This window comes from Siphateles boraxobius, unplaced genomic scaffold (genome assembly GCF_051911475.1).
Source record: "Siphateles boraxobius isolate OS27281-9 unplaced genomic scaffold, OSU_SipBor_1 130, whole genome shotgun sequence".
NCBI lineage: Eukaryota > Metazoa > Chordata > Actinopteri > Cypriniformes > Leuciscidae > Siphateles > Siphateles boraxobius.
This window is the reverse complement of record NW_027508734.1, coordinates 11,719,164-11,742,375: the sequence shown is the minus strand read 5'-3', so window position 1 is coordinate 11,742,375 and position 23,212 is coordinate 11,719,164. Positions and strand designations below refer to the sequence as shown.

The 23,212-nt window shown below is 36.0% G+C and overlaps 1 protein-coding gene across 1 annotated transcript; it reads right to left on the bottom strand.

Moving 5' to 3' along the window:
* Nucleotides 1-1,758: 1,758 nt before the first annotated feature.
* Nucleotides 1,759-23,183, bottom strand: anpepa (alanyl (membrane) aminopeptidase a). The gene is made up of 21 exons (XM_077227996.1): nt 22,923-23,183; nt 19,845-20,577; nt 18,699-18,841; nt 16,120-16,259; nt 15,902-16,028; nt 15,677-15,831; nt 15,485-15,598; nt 14,201-14,344; nt 11,103-11,168; nt 10,936-11,001; nt 10,663-10,838; nt 10,496-10,572; nt 8,824-8,957; nt 8,682-8,737; nt 6,027-6,174; nt 5,861-5,952; nt 5,659-5,769; nt 3,891-4,058; nt 2,501-2,641; nt 2,323-2,404; nt 1,759-2,199 (listed from the first exon to the last, which is right to left on the bottom strand). Exons 2-21 carry the CDS (start codon nt 20,432-20,434, stop codon nt 2,047-2,049), a joined length of 2,883 nt encoding a protein of 960 aa, XP_077084111.1. The 5' UTR covers nt 20,435-20,577; nt 22,923-23,183; the 3' UTR covers nt 1,759-2,046.
* Between the last annotated feature and the right edge of the window lie 29 nt (nt 23,184-23,212).

The following is a 23,212-nucleotide window of genomic DNA, read 5'->3' as shown; positions in this document are numbered from 1 at the left end:
CCGGCTAAAGTTTCATTTTACTTGTGGTCGTGATCGCGGATGACATGAAAATGATCCAGCGGAGACCAACAAGCGTGTATGCTTTATTATAAGGTTACATGTTAATTTGTCATTATGACAAGTTATAAGTTCATACAGAAAAGAGGAATGCACAATAAAAATATACAGACCCAGTCATACAGCTCGAAAAAAATATCTCTAGAAGTTTCCACACCCAGATTATTTATTCATGAGGGGAAAAAACACATGTATAAGGATCATGTTACAAAAGTATTTTTTTTTTTTGCACATCTACCGCAAACATTCAAAAGCTGGGGTTAGTAAGATTTTTTTGAAAGAAGTCTCTTACGCCTGTCAAGACTGCATTTATTTGGTCAGAAATACAGTAAAATGTACTGTATTCCTGTGATGCAATGCTGAATTTTCAGCATCATTAATCCAGCCTTCAGTGTCACACGATCCTTCAGAAATCATTCTAATATGCTGATTTGATGTTCAACAAACATTTCTTATTATGATTATTTTTTTCAGGAATAATCTTGAAAAATAATCTAATAATCTATTAGAGGAATAATCTAATAATCCTTTGTAACATTATGAATGTCTTTATTGTTACGTAATTTAATTTAATATGGCCTTGCTGAATAAAAGTGCCCCCCCCCCCCCAAAAAAACTTGCTGACTCCAAATTTTTTAACAGTAGCATGTCTGTACTGTTTCATGCCAACATAAATGATTAATATGTCAATAATAGCAAGATAAAAATACAAAGATAAAAATAAATTTACATTTTAATAACAAAATACGAGTGGCAGTTGCCCAGAAACAATTTGTGTTGTGTGTGGTTTACTGTACAAATGCTGGGATGTTATGGGTGTTTGCTAGGATACTATTGCTCATATCAAAAGAATATCGGATCAAATGTAAGTCTATAGGATTTAGCAATAATAATAGTGATGCTTGACTTGGCAACACCAGTGATTATACACTATATATTTTGTATAGTCTCTTATGTACTTTTATGCTCATTTGCATCAGATTGATGTGATGTAGTGGTTAAATATCTGAGCTGGTAACGGGGAGCACTCCATGAACTATCACTGTGTTCTTGAGCAAGACATTTCTCAGAAGGGCTGTCCTGATATACAGTAAATGCTCCTAAAAACATTCTGCCAAAATGCTGTTAACATCTGTCCATTTTCTTTCACTCAGAACGATGAATTCATGTAAGGCTGAAACCGGTCTTGCAAAACACACAAACGCACGCATGCACAACACATGCGCAACAGACACACAAAGAAATTTGATAAGATCTTATATTAACTGCAATAGTTCACATCATTTTTTTTTTATTTCTAACATATACACTACTGTTCAGCAGTTGGTAAGATGGTAAGATTTTTGAGTGAAAATAAACACTAAAACAGAAGAAATATTGAGAAATGCAATTTAAAATAACTTTTTTTCTGTTTTAATATATAATGTATCCCTGTGACGCAAAGCTGAATTTTCAGCATCATTATACAGTGTCACATGATCCTTCAGAAATCATTCTAATATGATGTTTTCCAGCTCAAGAAACATTTCTTATTATTATCAATATTGAAAACCATTGTGCTGCTTGATATTTTTGTGGAAACCTTGATAGATTAGACAAAAAAAAAATCTTACCAACCCCAAACTTTTGAAAGGTAGTGTATTTTCATCTTGAGTAAATAAAAACTTAAATATCAGCTCTTGATCACACCAAGCTACCTTATGGCTTAATAAGACTTTTATAATATTTTATTGGTGCTTTAAATTGACATTTTTGGAGCTTGACTGCAGCAATCATTCACATTCACATTCACCTTTATTATACAGAGAGGAACACCCAGGATATTGAAACATGCTCCTTTTATGTTTTACAGATTAAAGAAAGTCATACAGATTTGGATGACAAGAGGTTGAGTAAAGGATGATCATTTCTGAATGTTAGTGCATCCAGTTGAAATAACTCAAGCAATACTTGAACTGACTCTGATCTCATGGCATGTAGATGTGAAGTTTACTCTGATTCTGAGGTGAACCACTGCAGCACCGGATCCTTGTTTTCTGCCAGCCACTTAATCTTGGCTGTTGTCTTCTCGATGGCCTGCTGCAGTGCTTGAGTTCCCGAGCCGAATCCGGTCTCAGCGTTGTCCTTTTTGAACTGTTTCAACTGAACAAAGACAGCAAGAATTTAACACTTAAGTCAGGTCAGTTTTTATCAATGTTTTATAATCCTCTCACAGTGCATGCAATGGATTTTTGCCACGTGGTTCTAAGGTCAAAGTTCACATACCTGACTGAGTTCAAATGGTGTGCAGAATCTACTGGTAATGTCACCAATTAATCTGGTGAATGTGAATGATCCTGTGCCGAACCTGTTGAGTAAAACCAACATGTATACTTTCACATCTGTTTTTTCTTTTGCTCAATCTGTGTGTAAGTGAGTGTGTTATTGTATTTGCCACACTTACACTTTGAAGAAATAGAAATAGTTTGCCCGAAAAAAGTCCCATGCCAAAGGTTGGCCAATAATATTACTGGCAATGTACCCAATGGTGGAAGCGGCATCCTGCTTGCGTATCTTTTCTGGATTCATAGTATATTCCAGGTACCTCAATAAAACATGAAACAATTTACACATTACACTTTGCATTTCCAACAGTATTACCATGTATGTACACAAACTGTCCTTGTGTTCAAAAATACATAAAAATAAAATGCAATTTATATGCAGGCACTGACTTGAGCACCATTTCTGTAATGAACAATCTTGATTTTTGAATTAAAGTTTTTATAGTTGAATTAAAGTTTAGAATATTTGTTTTGTGGGGCTTAACTCTCTGGTGCTCTTTGGTCATTTTTGACCGAAAAATGATACAATTTGTTTTTTGTTTTCTCTCTAATTTTTTACATTATCAGCATGCCAGGAAACTTGGTAAAGAGTTTGGCACTTGCTCTGTGAACACACACACACGCACGCACGCACGCACGCACGCACGCACGCACGCACACACACACACACACACACACACACACACACACACACACACACACACACACACACAACTCATGCGCATCATTGGGAAAGGTTAAATGGAACAGATTTCATCTACTGGAATTTTTTGGTACTGCGCCCAAACAAAATCTTACTGGAATCTCATTTTGTTTCACAACTTGTTTAGATTTATGGCTTTTTAAAAAATGTATATGAGATGTATATTTTGCAAAACACATTTCAATGTTTTGCAAAATATACATCTCATACAAAAAAATTTAAATAGTATTTTTGTGCATTTTTCATAACAATAATGTAAAATTCTATAACTTTAAGTTCACTTTTTTAAACTTTTATTCACTTCAGCAATAATCTGCCAAGTGTCGTATTCAAAAAGAGACCAACTAAAGTCTGTGCTTTTCAGACAGTTTAAGTTGAAAATCCAGAGAGTTCAATTAAAAAAAAAAAGTCTGGGTGCTTTAATTGTCCTGAGAGTCACTTAGAAAGTGCAATTAAAAGGCTGAAATCCTTTTGTTGTAACACCTAAAAAAAAGCATACTGCATAATAAGCATGTGAATATTCAGCAATATTAATATGTGAAAAATGTTTGACTGCTAAATCAAAGTCATTGTTGTGTAAACATATTTTTTTGAAATCTTATAAGAAAAATATAAACCTGGAAATGATGTTAAATCTAAACATTTACCCTTAATAGTCACCATAAAATCCAAAATTTTACTGAATGTTGCCATGTTCAACATATTTGTCATTCAGAAATTTCTAAGAACTTTGGATAAGCATCTTTTTTTTTCCTTTTCATCATTTCAGGCATCCTTTTTTGAGCCTTGTGCTTTCCCATAGCTACCTGTTCAGTAACCAGGGCACTTTGGTGCAGGCCAGAGCCGATCTCAGTTTGACAGCTTCAGCTGCAACGGTGGCCTTCTGGAACATCTGCCAGCCAAAGTTCCATTCTTCTGCCCCGCCCGCAGCGATGGCGTCACAGTACACCGTGGACCTCAGGTTAGGATGAATCCTGAAAGGTGTGAGAAAAAGAACGACCATCTGACCAATTCCAGGGTGAGAATTATAAGGAGGTGTGTGTTTGGGGGGGCATCGCTCCTCTCTATTTAAGGCTTGTTGTCCCTGTTAATGATCAGCTAAAGCCCTCCGGCACGTTGACGTGATTGGTTACAAGGTAGTTTGTGACGTAAGAAACACCAGCGATTTCAAACTGTGTTTTTGAGACCGTCTTTGGTTCACTGGAGTTTTAAAGACAAAATACTCAGTAATAGTGTTGACTTGTGAATTGGTTTGAAAGCATAGGTAATTCATATGATTAGCCTTTTGATTGACTATGTTATCAGCTTTTTGATTGACCATGTTATCAAACAGCTAATAATTTGTTGCTAATGTTACACAAACTATGTTCCCGTTCGCCATTTCAGTCTGCCTTCTAACAATCATCAGAAACGCTTTGAACAAATCTGAATGTCAGTGGAGAAAGGCATTTAGTTCATCATAACATTATAATATACATCATACACCCGTTATATTGCTAAATCTACCCAATTTTTCATATAAACAGAAAAATATACCTGGATAACCTGGCTTCTCTTGAGACTACCCTGGTTTACAGCATAGTTAATGATATGTTAAAGCCCACCCGCACGTTGACGTGATTGGTTACCAGGTAGTTTGTGACGCAAGAAACACCAGCGATTTCAAACTGTGTTTTTGGATCACTGCATTTTTTTAAAGAGAAAATATTTTTTGCACACGGTTTGTCTTAAAGCGTATCAAAAACACCACACAGACATATAAACAACATTAAAATCTTGATTTTTACCACAGGGGGACTTACATTTCTGGAAAAATATTTTTTAACTGACCCCAAACTTTTGAACAGCAGTCTATATTTTTACTTTTTAACTCTTTTTCCGCCATTGACAGAATTTTTCTGCTTTCCGTGTTTCTACTGTTATAGTATGGGGCACTATTGCGCAACTTCCGAATGAGGAGAGAATCTCAGAATCAAAAAACTTGGGGAAAAAAGATTATAACCAAGCAATAAAATCATTGCTTACACACGCTGTGGTCTTTTATATACTTACCCGCATTCAAGTGTTGATTAAAAAAAACTGCATGAAGCTAGAATAAAATGTGTGTCTGTTTGTTTAACAGCAGAGGCTCTGTTCTTTCTTTTGATATATTATTGCATGTTCATAAATAAATGTATTGCATGTTCAGCGGTGGCTGGCAACTTTTTTGAAAAATGCTGGCGGAGAGTGGATATTTTACTAAAAAGTATTGTATTCTCTATTTAAAAATTTCTAACTTTAATCAGGGTGTAGGCTAATAATTTGCTTAAACACCGAAATGACTTCAGATGGGGTGATGAATCTCTCTTTCCAATCCGTCCCCTCAGTAGATATAATAAAATTATGACTTGTAAAAACACAAACACACACACACACACACACACACACACACACACACACACACACACACACACACACACACACACACACACACACACACACACGATGCACCATTCTGAAGAACTGGCAAAGTAGATCATTTCTATATTGCTTCATATAGAAATTTGCTCAACTTCCTGTACGGTTTGCACTTACGCGTTGACATGATGATTCTGCATCCATCTTTTGAACCAGCTCTTGGTTAGTTCTCTGCATCCCTCCACGCCGGTACTGCAGGCTAGTGAGAGTGCAATGATCTGTGTAAACCTGAGAATAAAAAATGGCACATTATTAAACATAACTTAATAATATTCTAATTGGGCCTGGGAAGTGTGTGACATAAAAGATTTATTCTTACTGATCAGTGTGGGCAGAGGGAACTGTTGTCCAGTTTGAGCTGATAGTGCCAAAATGTTCAAAAAGAGGTTTGACTTGTTTCTTGAGATAAGCCTGAAAGAAATACATACAGCAGTTCATGTAATCTATCTGTTTTACTTTGATTACAAAGACGAGGTTTCACCAACCTGCAAGGCACCGTAAACTTCACTGCGGCTGAACAATTGAAAAAAATTGTTCAGATTCCGAAGCGCTGCCTCCCATGGAATGTATTCTCGCTCATGAATGAGATATTTAGTTGTCCTCAAAGCGAGTGTTGTGTTTATAATGGATGCTCTGGAAAAATAAACAAAACATGAAAGTTTTACAAAGAATACATGCACTCACATTTCCCACACTTTTTGACCGGTGAATTTTTATGACATTTACAATTGTTTGTGATCACTAGATAGATTTATATTTACTCGCAGACGCTTTTATCCAAAGCGACTTACAAATGAGAACAATAGAAGCAGTTATTTTCACTAAAATGCTATGACTCTTGAACGGAATGAGATAGTTTCCCCAAACTTATATGTGTATGAGCTAAATCTTTGGTAACGTGAACAAAAATTGCGATGATTAGCCACTTGATGGCGCTATAACTGTTAAAAAGATTTCAAAACCATGTTTCCTTAGTAAATTAACTGTAAGTGGTCTTTTCCATCACAGATCTAAGTGGTTACAGCTTTAATAAATGAAACATAATACCTTTTTACGCATGTGCTTAAAGGCCTTAAAGGGTTAGTTCACCCAAAAATGAAAATTCTGTCAGTATTTACTCACCCTCATGTTGTTCCAACCCCGTAAGACCTTCATTCATCTTCGGAACACGAATTAAGATATTTTTGATGAAATCTGAGAGCTGGATCACTCCTCCATAGGCTTCTTCAGGGATTGAAACTTGCCGGCCTCGAAAAGTTATCAAAGACATCGTTAAAATAGTCCAAGTGACTACAGTGGCTCAATCTTAAGTTTATTAAGCGACGAGAATACTTTTTGTTCGCAAAAACAAACAAAAATAACGACTTTATTTCAACTATTCATTTCCTTCTCTGTGGGCCTCGAGTCAGTTCACTAGTGTAATAGCGTTAGTGCTTCTGTGTTGTACGTCACACGCATCACACACATGACCAGGGTCGGCCAATAGTGAGCCTACGTGTGACGTAGCTCTACGCAATGACACAACGACTAGAGGCCCATAGAGAAGGAAATTAATAGTTGAAATAAAGTCGTTATTTTTGTTTGTTTTTGTGATAAAAAGTATTCTCGTCGCTTGATAAACTTAAGATTGAGCCACTGTAGTCACTTGGACTATTTTAACGATGTCTTTAATAACTTTTCGAGGCCGGCAAGTTTCAATCCCTGAAGAAGCCTATGGAGGAGTGATCTAGCTCTCAGATTTCATCAAAAATATCTTAATTCGTGTCCCGAAGATGAACGAAGGTCTTACGGGGTTGGAACAACATGAGGGTGAGTAAATACTGACAGAATTTTCATTTTTGGGTGAACTATCCCTCTAAAGGATTAGTTCACTTTAAAATGAAAATTAGTCCATGATTTACTCACCCTCAAGCCATCCTAGGTGTAACGTAAGACTTTCTTCTTTCAGATGAATACAATCGGAGTTATATTAAAGAATATCCTGGCTCTTCCGAGCTTTATAATGGCAGTGGATTGCAACCAACAGATTGAAGCTCAAAAACATGCATCCATCCATCGTAAACGAACTCCAAACAGCTTATGTGGGTTAATAAAGGCCTTATGAAGCAAAACGATGAGTTTGTGTAAAAAAAATATTCACATTTAACACGTAACAAAGTAAAATTCTAGCTTCTGGCCAAACGGCCATTCGCAGTCTATTTGCCCCTAATCATATGGCCCCTAATGTGCAACTTACGAAATGTATGATGCCCGAAGTAGTGTATGTCCTTACGAAATGTATGACGTCCATGATGTATGTGCGTCATGGCGTATAGCACAAATATCTGCAGTACGTCGCATTACTCGTATAAGGTGTGCTTTATTAAATCTGTATGTTCGTTTTGTTATTTTTGTTAACTAGTTATTTTACTTTATAAAGTTTTAAATATTTATATTTTTCTTACACAGGCTCATCGTTTTGCTTCAGAAGGCCTTTATTAACCCACAGGAGCTGTTTGGATGGACGCAACTTTTTGAGCTTCAATCTGTTGGTTGCAAGCCACTGTAATAATAAGGATAAACAATATTTTAAAAGTATATAATTATCTTACATAAGACTAATTAAAAATGAACCACAAAACATAACATGCTAAATGTAATTTTAATTTTATACATTTCCATTACTTTCCAAAAAAAAACAAAAAAAAAACAAGATCGTGGGCACCCTCAAAAGACTAGGGTTGGTGCGATGTTTTAATGTTTTTGAAAGAAGTCTCTTATGCTCACCAAGGCTGCATTTATTTGATCAAAATACAGTAACAATAGTTATATTGTGAAATATTGTTACAAATAAAAGAACTGCTCAAGATACATTTCTTGTTAGTATCAATGTTGAAACCAGTTTTTATTTTGTAGAAACTGCGATACACATTTTGATGAATATAAAGTTCAAAAGAACAGCATTTTTTTAAACTATAATTTTTTTTGTAATATTATAAATATCTTCACTGTCACTTTTATTAATATAATGCATCCTTGCTGAATAAAAGCATTAATTTCTGCAAGAAGAAAAAAAAAACATACAGACCCCAAACTTTTGTTTGAACAGTCGTGTACATGGAATGTATAACTGAATTTACATGCATCTTAATAACTCTCACCGTGCTAGATTAAATGCGTCATCCAGAATCTGAGCTCTGTTCACCACAGGAATCACCTATGTAAAGGAAAGATATAAATGATAGTTTTTATGTCTTTTTGGCATTTTCGTGACTGTTCTTTCTCATAATTTTCATGCAGGACCTGGTGATTTGACTCCAATTGGCTGAGGAGTCGCTCCCAGTTGCCAAGGTCGTAGTTCACTCTGAAGTATCCTGACACATGGAGGTTGGCCAGCACCCATTCGCTTTTGCTGACTTTCATAGGTTTGTGAATAGCTTAGAGCAGATAATATAAGGTCAATTTCATGTAGTATCTTCAAGCAAGGAGAAACCATTTCATTTGACAGTAAATTGACATTTTAATTGACAGGCGTATGATCTGTCATACTGTAGCTAGTACTAATTAGTAATAATAAGTAATAATTCATTATTACACTACTGTTCAAACGTTTAGGGGTCAGTAATGCTTTTATTCAGCAAGGCCGCATTACATTGATCAAAAGTGACAATAAAGACATTTACAATGTTACAAAAGATTTCTATTTCAAATAAATTCTGTACTATTGAAGTTTCTGTTCATCAAAGTATTCTGAAAAAATGTATCACTGTTTCCTAAAAAACATTAAGCAGCACAATTGTTTTCAACATTGATAATAATAATAAATGTTTCTTGAGCATCAAATCAGCATAATAGCATGTGACACTGAAGACTGGAGTAATGATGCTGAAAATTCAGCATCGGCATATTCAGCATATTATTAAAATAAAAATACATCTTATTTTAATTCCAATTATATTTCACAATATAACTGTCTTTCAAAAAACATTCTTTAAAAAAAACCTTTTGAACAGAAGTGTATTTTCAAATTAAAATGAGGCAAAAAATATTACAGGATTATAAACTTGAATTAATTAGAAAAAGCTGGTTACTCAAATGGAACCTTTTCATAGACTGTGATGATGCATTTTAAAGGTCATCAGCATCGTAAATCCTGCAAGGTTTTTTATTTTTTCATTTAAAAAAAAAAGTCAAAGTCATCAAATGACAAAAAAAACTTAACGCTGCTGTGAGGGTGTTTCTAATACAGCGGTTATTTTTTTCCTTTTTGAAAGTTGTGAAAACACTATTGTGGAGTTTTTCTTTTGCTATTTGAGCAAATGGGAACACAAAAAATATATTTAATGAAGTCTCTCAATCACCGCTATAGAAGTTTACCCAACTATGACGTCTTCCGCTTCTGAGAAATCCGGAAATATGAAAAATTACTGTAAATAGTGCTTTACGAAAATATTTGAACTAAACTAAAAATGACATAGAAAAACTATTACTTTTATAAGCAATCAGGTGAAAGTCTGACAACCCAGTGCAGCCTTTAACAACCATTCAGAACATTCTGGCAACTATTAAGCAATATGTTAACAATTGCTCGGAGTACCTTAGCAACACCCTGGCAACCACCCAAAAAATTCTGGCATTGTGATTGCAAGTTTTGCTCAGGGAACACTTTTTAAAAATTTCTTCAGTAAAAGTAAAAAATGTACGCATGCAACTCAAGGCTTTCTTTCGAGCCAAAATAGTTTTGAAAGCTTCACTCCCTTTTCTTCCAAAAACATATTCATGCATGTCCAGCCCCTGTAGAATAGGGAGTAACATTTAACTCTTTGCCTACTACAGATTGGGCCTTGCGGTGGAGTCCAGAAACCCATAATAACAAGAACCTAGTAATCTGCATCTAAGACCTTTTGCAAGACCTTGAGGTAGATAAAGTGTATAAGTAGAGAAAGGTACATTGACTTTAGAAGGTTTAATGTACCTGATTTCTGTAGAAGCCACAGCTGATCCTGCACCTGGTCTCTTTTCATCCATTTGATGGGCACAAACCATTCATAACTGAGGTTTAACACAGCAGTTAGACTTATAGGAAGGGTTTTCAAATGATCTAGAAATAAGATATTGCAATGAAGATACTTGACAACATACTTAAATTCCGATTTCCTATCCACCACTGCATCTTTTTCCAGGAGAAAGTGCTTTTGGCTGACGTTTCCAGTTCGAGTGTCAATGGTGACTACTGGGAAACCCATCTGTAGTATCCAGCGGTTCATGATCTCGTGAACACTATACGGTAGTTTCATCCCTGGAGTTTGATCCACTGCCTGGTTGAGACGTGAAAATGACAATAATGTTGAATTCCAGCATGCTTCACAGTCTTATTTACACCACATATAAATCTCAAACAGTTTAAGATCCCACCTTTTGAAGATGATCCCAGAGGTCTGAATAGACTGAGCTTCCAAAAGCAAACTGGTTCAGATAGTTCTGTGGGAGAGGAACAACACAAACTCTTTTCTCTGGTCGTGAAGTACGGAGTAAAATTTGCATGAACTCTCAACTTGTTCAAAAACTACAGTAAGACTTACACTGAGTCCCTTGGCAAACACAGTCTCTGTCAGGAATTCTGAGAGCATTTTAAGCACTGCAGCTCCCTGTAATGACAAACATATGTAATGCTTTTATCTCTGACTGGACTGAAAGTACCCTGACTGCTTTATGACTGTATTTGCAGCCCTTCAAGGAATGGTGCTTTTTGGTGGACTTTTGGAATTCCACATTATCAGTGCTGAATCTGAAACCCAACATGGATCATCCAACATTAGAGCCAAAAATGTTTTCATTGTAATCAATGCTTATGTTATGGGTGGTGCCAGGACGTTGCTAGGTTGTAGTTAAGGTGTTCTGAAAAAATATTAGCACATGTTCTGAGTGTGAGAGTAAAGTCTTGTGGTTAGATGGTTCTGAATTGTTGTTAGTCCATTGATGTCCAGTTGCTAGGGTGATTTTTATGGTTGCTAGCTAGGGTATTGTGGGTAGTTGCTACCATAGACATGATAAATACATAGACGCCCTATTGGCCGATTTGGAACGTTGCTGCGATACGTCAACGCGTCCGCCATTTTGCGAAGGGCAAGACTGCGCTGTAAACAAATACAAGTAAACGGGTGAGCTGCGGTTTTTCTGGATAAAAACAAAAAATGTTTTTACATTTATCAGCCGATTTCAGTGGTTTGTATGTGGTGTACAAAAAGTTTCATCTCCAGTTATTTAAAATCTCGATAGACTTATAAAAAAAAATGTATTAGGAATTGTCAAAGCTCAGGCTTGTCATGTAGGCTATTTGGCTTTTTATTCTTGGATAAGAATTGTGAAGACCCCCATACTGAGATTTAATTTAATGTTCACATTAAATTAAATAAAGTTTTCTTATTGTGGAAAAAACATTTTCTGTGATTGACCCGATTTTAGCAATAACAAAGATAACGGATGGATCCTTTATGGTAATACATATGATATGGTACAACTACAGTGAAATGCAAATAGTAAATATAAGATAAAGTGAGAAGTAATAGTAAATAGTTTAGTCAATAAAATAAACAAACAGTATACAGCAAATATCGTATAGTTATATAATATCATAAGTACAATAAAACAATCATACAAATATTGATAATAGCATATAGTTTATGTATAATACTATAATAATAGCAATATAATAAGAAATATAAATTACAGTATATAGACAGTAAAAATAATAAGTTAGTGACCATGATAGCATAACTATAATAGATTGATAATCGCAAGTGGTATAATATTATAATAACAATAATAATAAGAACAGCAAATACAATGTAATATCAATTGCAGAATAATATAGACAATATGAAAAAAATATGAAACATTATAATATTGATCATTAAACTGACATTAGATTTGTCATTATATTTTATGTAGGCCTACATACAGTGAAGATAATGTATAAATATGCAAATATAATTTATATATTTTAAAATATTCCCACATAGGCTATATAAAATAAAATTACACAACCCTGTCTCTTTTTTGTTAAATTTCAGTTTTATTGATCAGTAATAGCCATCATAACAGTATAAGTAGCCTAAAAGGTATAAAAAGCTATACAAGACAAGAAATAAAGTAAACGATTCAGTCAAACACACAGCAGGATACAACGTTAAATAGCCTAAATATAAAGTTATGAAACTTTAGAACGTCAGAAGCACTAGCCGAGGTAAGGCTGTTCCAGGCGGGGTACTTGAGCGCTGAGCGCCCGGTGATCGCCTGTATCTCACAACTCCGAAAACGTCCGATTAAATTTTTAAATAGGCGCTATATTTTTAAATAAACCACAGATCTGAGCTTTAAACAACTACATTGTCGACTGAAAAACTATTAAGACCAGATTTCGTGACACAATAACAGTAGTATTTTTAAATTTCGCGGCCTTTCTCCTCTGAACGTTACTATTACTAATTATATCATGACCAAATACAACCAGAAACAAATGTTCAGTCTTGCTTGTGAAAGGTAATTCCTCGAGACCTGTTTTCAGTTGTTTGGCGATTTGTGCACCACACGAAAAGTGCATTTTTCTCTATTCCCGGTATGAGAGGTATGGGAAAGTTGCCCTCCGCAATATGGCGGCGCCGTAGACGTACGCTCCAGTGGCCAATAGGGCGTCTATGTATTTATTATGTCTATGGTTGCTACAGTATTCTGAGTGTTTTTAGTGTTTTTCTTTTCTTGGTGGTTGCTAGGGCACCACTAAATTTCTAGGTCTCGTTATAATGTGGTTTTCAGGTTTTCAAAGTTGTAATCAGTACTGGATGTAAAACAGATGTCCAGTTCCTAGGGTGTTGTTGATGGTTGCTAGGGTGTTGTGGGCGGTTGTTATGGAATTCTGAGTGTTCTTAGTGTTTTTCTTTTCTTGGTGGTTGCTCGGGCACCACTAAATTTCTAGGTCTTATTATAATGCGGTTTTTCAAAGTTGTAATCAATACTGGATGTTAAACAGATGCCCAGTTGCTAGGGGGTTTTGATGGTTGTGAGGGTGTTGTGGGTGGTTGCTATGTTATTCTGAGTGTTCTTAGTGTTTTACAGCTCTTGTTGGTTACTAGGGCTTCACTAAATTCTCATGATAATGCGGTTTTTCAAAGTTATAATCATTACTGGATGTAAAACTGCTACAATGTTGCAGGTGGTTGCCAGGGTGTTGCTAGGTGATCGTTAAGGTGCTGTGAGTTATTATTAGCACATTGAAATCCTGTTTCTACTGTGTTCTTAATGGCCTTTATCCTATTTTCTATCCAGTTTCTTGTTCTTGGGGGTCACAAGGGTTTGTGGATTGTTGCCAGGGTGTTGCTAGATGGTTGTTAAGATGTTCTGAGTGTTACTATCTGTTTGCTGGGATATGCTGAATGGTTTTGCTTAGTGTGCATTGCTTTCCTTTTGCTGGGGTTTTCATTATGGTTGCCAGGGCGCTGTATTGTGGTCGTTAAGATGTTATTTGTGTCGCTGTCTGGTAGCTAGGGGATTGTGGGTGGTTGCTATGGTATTCTGAATGTTCTTAGTATTTTTCAGTCCGGTTGCTAAGGTGTTCTATTGGATGCTAGGCATTGCTAAGTTTCTAGGTCTTACTGTATGATAATGGAGTAGATTTTTGTACCTTGCTGTAGGATATGGTGCTGAACATTTCGCTAATTTCTGATGGAGTGTTGACCTCTTCCTCCTTTCGGGAGAGAGGGTGAGAGGAAGTCAAGCTATCCACAGCAAACACTCTTTGCAGGTCGTACAGAATGATCTGGTCTTTCTGGTGAGGGTAAGAGTTTATCAGTGTTTCAAAGTGTGTCTCTTCTAAACATTTCGCTGCACTACAACATGCAACTCTTTATCATGCTCTTTCAAAGGTGGAGTGTGTAATTTCTGCACCACTAACTGCTATAAACGAAACTGCAAAAATAATAATAAAGATTTCCAGGTTTACCAAGAACTCAAGAAAAAAACTAATTTATTACCTTTTTTAACCAAGAATAATTGATTTATTTATTTATTCTAGACTCTAGCATCCCTGCGACTACATAGGACAAGTGATTTGGACTATGGATGGATGGGTGGATTCCATTCATCCATCATCCACCTATCCATCATCCGTCCATCCATCCATCCATCTTTTACCATCCATTCATCCACCTATCCATTCATCCATCATCCATCCATTATCCGTCCATCCATCCATTCATCCATCATCCATCCATCCAACCATCATCCATCCATTATCCATCCATCATCCATCCATCCAACCATCATCCATTCATCCATCAATCCATCATTCATCCATCATCCACCTATCCATCCATTAATCCATCATCCATCCAACCATCATCCATTCATCCATCAATCCATCATTCATCCATCATCCACCTATCCATCCATTAATCCATCATCCATCCAACCATCATCCATTCATCCATCCATCATTCATCATTCATCCACCTATCCATCCATCATCCGTCCATGTCCATGTCCGTCCATCCATCCACCATCCATCCAACTAGTCACAAGGCTAGCTTAATGAATTCATTAAATACAGGCTCTTTTTCAGGTTTACCAATATTTTTTTGGCCTTCTCCAACACCAGGAACTAACTGAACCATGTTAACCAGTCAAACTTTGACCACTTTGCTTAAACAAACGGACACTAATGTTTTGAAAACACCATAGAGCCACAATGTTTACACTCCTCAGGGAATCAGCCTAAAAATTCCTTATAATCTGTTCATTTAAATTGGGGTAGAGAAAGTACACTTCACCTTTAAATACAGGCACGTTTTTCTGCATAAAGTTCCTTGATAATTATTTAATAGCATGAGAATATGATTATCTTGTGGACAGCTTAAAGCCATCTCAAAGAAAGGGACTATTTCACAAATCCTTTGAATTATGTTCTTACAATGTTCCAGGTAGGCTCAGCATGATCAGCGCCCAGATACTCCACATATGAAGCGAACCCCTCGTTCAGCCAGAGATCATTCCACCATTTCAGCGTCACGAGGTTTCCAAACCACTGGAAGACATAAATCACATGGCAAACTGTGTGAAGCCAAAAGTACTCACGAGTCCCCTTTACTGGGCCTAGACATACCATATGAGCCAGTTCGTGAGAAACCACAGTCGCAATCCTCTGCTTGTTGCCATTGGCAGACGTCTCCGGGTCGTATAGAAGCGCAGTCTCTCTGTAAGTGATAAGACCCCAGTTTTCCATGGCTCCCGATTCAAAGTCAGGCAGCGCAATCTGATCTGAGAAAAGAGGAGGATAAATTTGCATTCTGCTGTACTTTGAAGGTTTTCTTAATGAAGTTGGTCATACCTGACTTAGAAAGCGGATAGCTAGTGTTGTAATATTTCTCAAAGAACTCCAGTATTGGCTGAGTGATACTGAGCGCATAATCTCCTTGCCCGTCTTTAATGGCTTTTTTCCGTCCCCATATTCTTACCTGTGACAATACAAATAAACATAATTTGACTTCATGTCTGTAAAAAACTCTTTACAGAGTTTAGATTAATAAATTGGCATGGAGGTACTACCAAAACACCCTTGTTGTCTTCAGCACTGATGTAGCCAAAATCACTGACGAGAAATGCAACAAGGTATGTTGACATCCTCTTTGTGGGTTCAAATATCGTCCTGGTAACGACCGTTCCATCAATTTTGACATTTTCTGTCTCTAAGATGAAAAGAATAAGAAACCACAGTCAGAGCTGTTTGTTTATAAAAAAATGTAGAGCTGTCAATTAATTAAAGTATTTTGAGTAAAATTAAATATGTACCTTGCATTTACTTTATGAATTTGGCCGATGCTTTTGTTTACAACCACTTACTTTGCTTTTAAAGAGATGGTCCACCCAAAAAATAAAGTAGCACGGGTATATTTGTGGGAATAGCCAACAATACATTGTATGGGTCAAAATTATCAATTTTTCTTATATGCCAAAAATCATTAGGATATTAAGTAAAGATCATGTTCCATGAAGATATTTTGTAAATTTCCTACCGTAAATGTATAAAACATTTATTTTTGTGAGTGAATGCAGCACAATCGCGAATATAAATGGACAACTTTAAAAGCGATTTTCTCAATGTTTCGATTATTTTGCACCCTCAGATTCCAGATTTTCAAATAGTTGTATCTCGGCCAAATATTGTCCTATCCTAACAAACCATACATCAATGGAAAGCTTATAAATGTATAAATCTCAATTTCAAACCTGTGACTTTACCATAGATAGTGCCATGCTGTACTGTTTGAGCTATAAAAAATCCTTTATTTATACCAATTAGTTAAAGGTGCTCAAAGCGATGTCACGCGTTTTTTAGGCCAAAACATTTTTTGTCACATACAACAAACATCTCCTCACTATCCGCTAGCTGCCTGTCCCCTGAACACACTGTAAAAAAACGGTTTCTGCAGACACTCCAGGCTCCACAAACGGCAACAAAAACAAACTGGGCTTACCCGCACCACGAAACATAACAAACTGTTCCAGCCAATAACCGATAAGAAGGGTTTGGGGGTGCAGTTTGGGGGGTTAGTGTGCGGATGAGGAGGAGGGAGGGTCTAGCTAGCCTTCGTTTTGTTTAACAATACTTTAAACGTCAACAAGAAGTGACGTCACCCGACATCGATTAGAGCACCTTTAATCAAATGCCAGTTAATTAATCATATAAATTTATAACAAAATTACCCAGTAAAAAAAAAAAAAATTAAAAAGTGGTTTTAGAAGTCAATATATTGTTAATTTTATATCCATATTTTTAAACATAAGTCTGTCACTACAGTCTGACTGCAGCCATACATTTTGCATTTGAAAAACATTTTTAACTGGGATATTATTAGAAAATCTCGACAGGATTTAACTAATTGGATACAGAAACATTGTTTTGATGTGAAATTGGCCCTGCAAGGAAAACATGATTCGAGGCAAAAGTTTGCCTGGTTTGCTTATGTTCAGATAGTCAGAGCACAAAAGTGAAGCTAAAGTGAATGCCAACATCAGGAGGACAGATGCTGCCGAATGACACATAATCAGCAGACTACCATGACTCCGAAATTGGAAAGTTTGCATGTCATGTGTGGTTTTTAAAGAATTAGTCATTTCCTTCATGTTGTTATAAACCTATGAAGTCTTTTTAAAGGGATAGTCCATCCAAAAATTCAAATTCTTTCATTAATTGCTCACTCTCATGCCGTTCCTCCATTGACAGTTACGCAACTACTACTATCAAGCCCCAGAAAGGTAGTAAAGACATCATTGAAGTAATCCATGTGACTCCAGTGGTTTCACTTTAATTTTATTAAAGCAATATGAGTGCTTTGTTTGTACAAAAAACATAATTTACCACTTGTTTTACAAAATATTACTGTCTCCAACGCCCGTTCATGAGAGCACCACGACTCATGCATGATGTGTTGACGTTAGAGCAGACGCTGTTGCGTGAACACGCGTTAGTTTTTGTAGGTTTTTTGATATTGTTGATCATTTTATTTTGATCATTTTTAAAGTTAGTCATTATATTTTTTAATAATAACATTCTTTTCCTTTTAAAGTAGAATTGGCAGGTGACAGAATAATTTAATTTTAAAATGCCCAGTGGACCTTATAAAAAAATTAGCCCCAGGATTAGCCTTAGTTCAATTAAGGCATTTAAGTAGCTTTTATAAATGTGCCTTAGAAAAAAAAACTTTACTGGTGTGCAACTTGAGATAAAAACAATGGCACTGATGTATTTTAAGATATGTGTGCGTATCTATACAACGAATGTTACTTCTCGTGCCATTTATACGCCAAAAATAGTTTTTTGCGTGCATACGATACGCACTTTATGGTGTGTAATACGCACGCACTCCCCACACCTAATCCTAACCAAGGGGTTTTCAGTGCGTAGCATATGCACGCAAAAAAACATTTTTTGGCGTATAAATGCCATGAGAAATAACATTCGTGGTATAGATCCGCAAGATTGTGTTGAGAGCAAGTTGGTTTCAGTTCAGACTGCTCAAACATGCATTTTAGTCTGGGACTAAATTAATAGTTTGTGAAACCGACCATCAGTCTTTCAGTGAGCACAAATGAGGTAAGTGAAAGCGATGGATTGATTGTCTTACTAATTTCCTGGCTGTTGGACAGTGCTGTAGTTCCCAGGTCATGGATAAGAGTGATATGAAACACAGCTTTCATGCCAGGTTCATCGAAACACGGGAAAGCTTTTCTAGCGTAAGTGGCCTGCATCTGAGTGATGGCAATAATTCTGGAAAACATGAGAAAGGGTTATGCAACACAATAAAGTCAACTAGTTTTGAACGAATGGTAAATAAGTTGTGCTTTACTTATCAATATATTCGATTACTATACGAATTCATTCATTAGATTCGATTACTTTTTGTTTGTCAGTAAGATGTCATATTTCTAAATTTTAATGATCTATAATATCTATAACAGACAACATCAAGGAAAATACTTTCAGTAGTTTGAGTAACAGTTAAAAATGTCTTGATTTGTATTATATAGGCTACAAAATGTCTTATTTGCATTACATACAAAACTATCAAACCAAGTGACTTTTAAAATACTGTAGCACAAGCACACTTTTAAAAAACATTTCAGAAAAAGATGTTTGATAGATTTTTAAAATATAAAATAATAGATAGCATATTGTTCAGAAGATTTTATTCTCTTATGCTCACCAAGGCTGCGCTTATTTGTTTATTTATATTTGTACAGTGTCACATGATCCTTCAGAAATCATTCTATGATGATTTGCTGTTCAAGAAACATTGTTAAAATAGTGGTTCCTTAATATTTTAGTGGAAACCGTAATACATTTTGTCCAGGATGTTTTGATGAATAGAAAGATAAAAAATAAACAGCATTTATTTGAAATATAAATCTTTTGTAACATTATAAATGTCTTTGCTGTCACTTTTGGTTGATTTAGCCTACTTCCGGAATAAAAATTTTAAAAAAATGTTTACAAACCTCAGACTTTTCAACAGTAATGTGTAGTGTTCAAAATAAAAAGTATTTCAACATTGTATGATGCTGAACATAACAGGAAGTACATGTGGTTAGTCTGCTAGAACTGCTAGAAGTTACGGTTCTGAGAAATTTCGCCGCATCATCTGTTTTGCAGCCAGGTGCCACTTGGTTTGATAGATTGTGTAATGCAATAACATTCACACATTTTTAGCTGCTTTAGTGTCGGTATACTTTTTGGGGAAATTGTATTATCACAAAAATGTACAACATCTCACTTTTTTTCACCATCTTCCATGTATTCACTCCTGTAGAAACCATTCAGATTATCAGCAAGCTCTCCTCTGAACTCTGTATAGAGCCAGTAGGACTTCCCAGGCTTCAGGTTTCCCTCCAGTTGAATCACCAAGTACTGTGTTTCGGTCTGAAACCAGGTGGTCTTTATTGCTGGAGCTGTTATGCCGCTCAGACCCATGAGTTTTGCATGGTGCCCCTTGAACAGAGTTAAGTTCAGTTTGTTGGAGTGAATCAATATCAGGTCTGTCGTCTTCACACAAGTAAACATCACTCCTGAGTTCCCAGTGAAAATATACGTCCCATTGGCGTTCATCACCAAACGAGGCCAAAGAGTCATGTTGTAGTACTGTGGAGACAGAGTATCGGGCAGTCTGTATTTGTCCCAGGGTTCGTTTGAAGTCTTGGGGGTGGGAGCTACTGGTGATGTAGTTGCATTAGTGAATTTTGCTGCGTTTTTGGACTTTTCTCGATTATAAACGACTGATAATGCAATGATGGTCACCAAGGCTATTGCAGCCAGTACCATGGCTGCTCTGGCCATATGTTTGCTGATGTAATATCCTTTCCCCATTGTTCACTGCGGTTTGAGATATGAAAATGGTGCTGTCGTCTATGTGCGTTTTTCTTCTTTGTTGTGTTGTTGAGATGATGCTAGCATGACATTGCTTTTAACAAAAACAAATAGATGGCTTCCATTTTCGGTGATATAAATACCTAGAAGAAGCAATGTTTCATTAAAGATGTCAAGCAAAATGATTGTAATAAAGGAATAGTTCATCCAAATATGTAGTTTCAAATGGAATGACTTTCTTTCTAGAAAACAAAATATGCTAGGCATGATATTCACGCTTTTTTTTCCAAACAATGAAAGTGAGTTGGGTTCCGTCACATTCTATTTTTGGTTCCGTTTCATTTTCATGGGCTTTTAGTTTGTTTCCTTTGTTCCAATGTTCCCGCTTGTCCTTGGCTGTCATGGTTATTCATTGTTTGATTGATTTCTTACACCTGTTTCTTAGTTAGGGGCTGTTTACATGACAATATTTTCAACTAAAAACTGAAAAAAATTTATCCGGCTGGCCATTCATTTACATGACAAAAGCATTTTTGGGGCGGCCTGAAAACGCAAGCTTTTGAAAATGGGTTTCAAAGTGCAAGTTTTTGCCATTATCATCTCTGTGTGAACTACAAAAATGTATTAACTACTTTTTTCACGGACCGACAACAACATTGTCAAACCGATCCTTGTGTTAGTTTTCATTGTTAGTTTTAGTATTCTTTTATGTCCTATTGTCATTTTTATTAGTCATCGTTTTCTTTTTTTATATACTGTATATTTCAACAGTTCATAGCTTTAATTTATTGTTTTAGTAATTTTAGTACTTCGACTTTAACTTATTAATTTCCTTTAGTTGCCAAGTCATAATTTTTACGTTGTTCTTGTAATATTTATATTTGAATTTATTTCAGCTTTATTGCAGTTACTGAAACTATTTTTATTAGTTTTAGTTTTAGCAATCAATAACAACACTTGTAGTCTAACATTCAAATATGACACACACAACCAGTTTTTTTTGGCTCAAAAGCCAGAGTCTCTACTTTCATTGTACGGAAATGAGCAGCTTGGACAAACTAAAATAAAAACATAAGTTAAACATAAATGTGGCATTTTAGCAATTTGCTGGCAAAATCTGCACTTTTGTTCTGTGGTGAAACAATCTAACTCTGTTAACCTTAATCTAAGCATTACTGTAGCTATAGCTATTTAGTGTTTGTACAAAAAGTTCTATAATGCACATCTGGAATAATCCAATGCACTAAATCATTTTGTGCTCTTTCTCACAGGTGCTTCCTCTTGATGGCTTGCGTCATTTACCATTTTCTTGTTATAATGTGAGTTCAATCAACAAACACTTAACGGCTGCTTATGTGTTAGGAAGAAGAAATATGCACAAAAGTGAACATGCCTGTAAGTTTAAACGGATTTAAGTGTAGACTCATTTTGGGACATTTTCATAGGTGCTCTGTGCAACAGGCGGCAGGATAGAATGGGATGGAATGCTCTCCCTTTCCCAAAGATTCATTCTCAATTAAAAACAATGGATAACGTGAGCTATCTTTTAAAATGAAAAATAATGTTGTGCTTATAAGTGGGAGATGTATGTGAAAGTTCAACTTGCAGATGTGTTTGCATTGGAAAAAAAACAGCACTGGTCACATAAGGGGGCAATGAAAATACAGTCATCATTACACCAATAAGGATTGTGAAAAAACAGAAATTAGCCTAACTTATGTTTCCCATTTTTTAAAAATGTTTAAAATGCTATATTAAATGCTTTTTAAAAACACCCCGAACTTTTGAACGTTTGTGTGTACCTGTGTGTGTGTGTGTGTGTGTGTGTGTGTGTGTGTGTGTGTGTGTGTGTGTGTGTGTGTGTGTGTGTGTGTGTGTGTGTGTGTGCGCGCGCGCGTGTGCGTACCGTTCAAAAGTTTGGGCTATTAAGTAGCAATATAGCATTTTAAAATGCTAAATCATGGACAAACAAGTCCTACAACTTGATCAGCACGAGCCAGAAAAAAACACACCAGTAGCCTATGGCAATCCACGCTTGTCTCAACTGATCTTAACAGGTATGCCAAAGCCCTTATTGCAAATTATAGTTTTGCATATACAAGTTGATGCGATCACTGATCATGTAAAATCATCTTGCTTAAACTAAACGCTTGTGTCTTATACAGTCTGACAGCTTTATGCATTTCATTCTACTGTTTTAACCATTTCCATCTGGAAGTTATTTAAGGTAAGTAAATATGAACAAATTATTTGCTACACTAAAATATTAAACACCAACATTGCAAAGAATCCCATCTCATCCGTTGACCATATGCTAAATCACTCTGTCTGGAAAGCCATGCAACAACAACGCAGCACAGAAATATTGCAGCAGTTTTCTCTTTCTTTTGAAAAGACGACTTCTTAGTTCTTGTGATTAAAGTCAGATTAAATAAAGACACAAGCATGCTCGACTAAGATGAAAATAAGAGAGTAAAAGTACACATACCAGGTAGGCTATCCATAGGGAAATTCACAGAAGTGGTGTAGTTGCGTGTATGATGAGGTTGATGGGAAAAACAAACTCTCTCTCTCTCTCTCTCTCTCTCTCTCTCTCTCTCTCTCTCTCTCTCTCTCTCTCTCTCTCTCTCTCTCTCTCACACACACACACACACACACACACACACACACACACACACACACACACACACACACACACACACACACACACACACTCCTTCCCAGTTAGGAGGAGGGGCAAAACGAAACTAACACATATGCACACCCCAAACTTTCCCA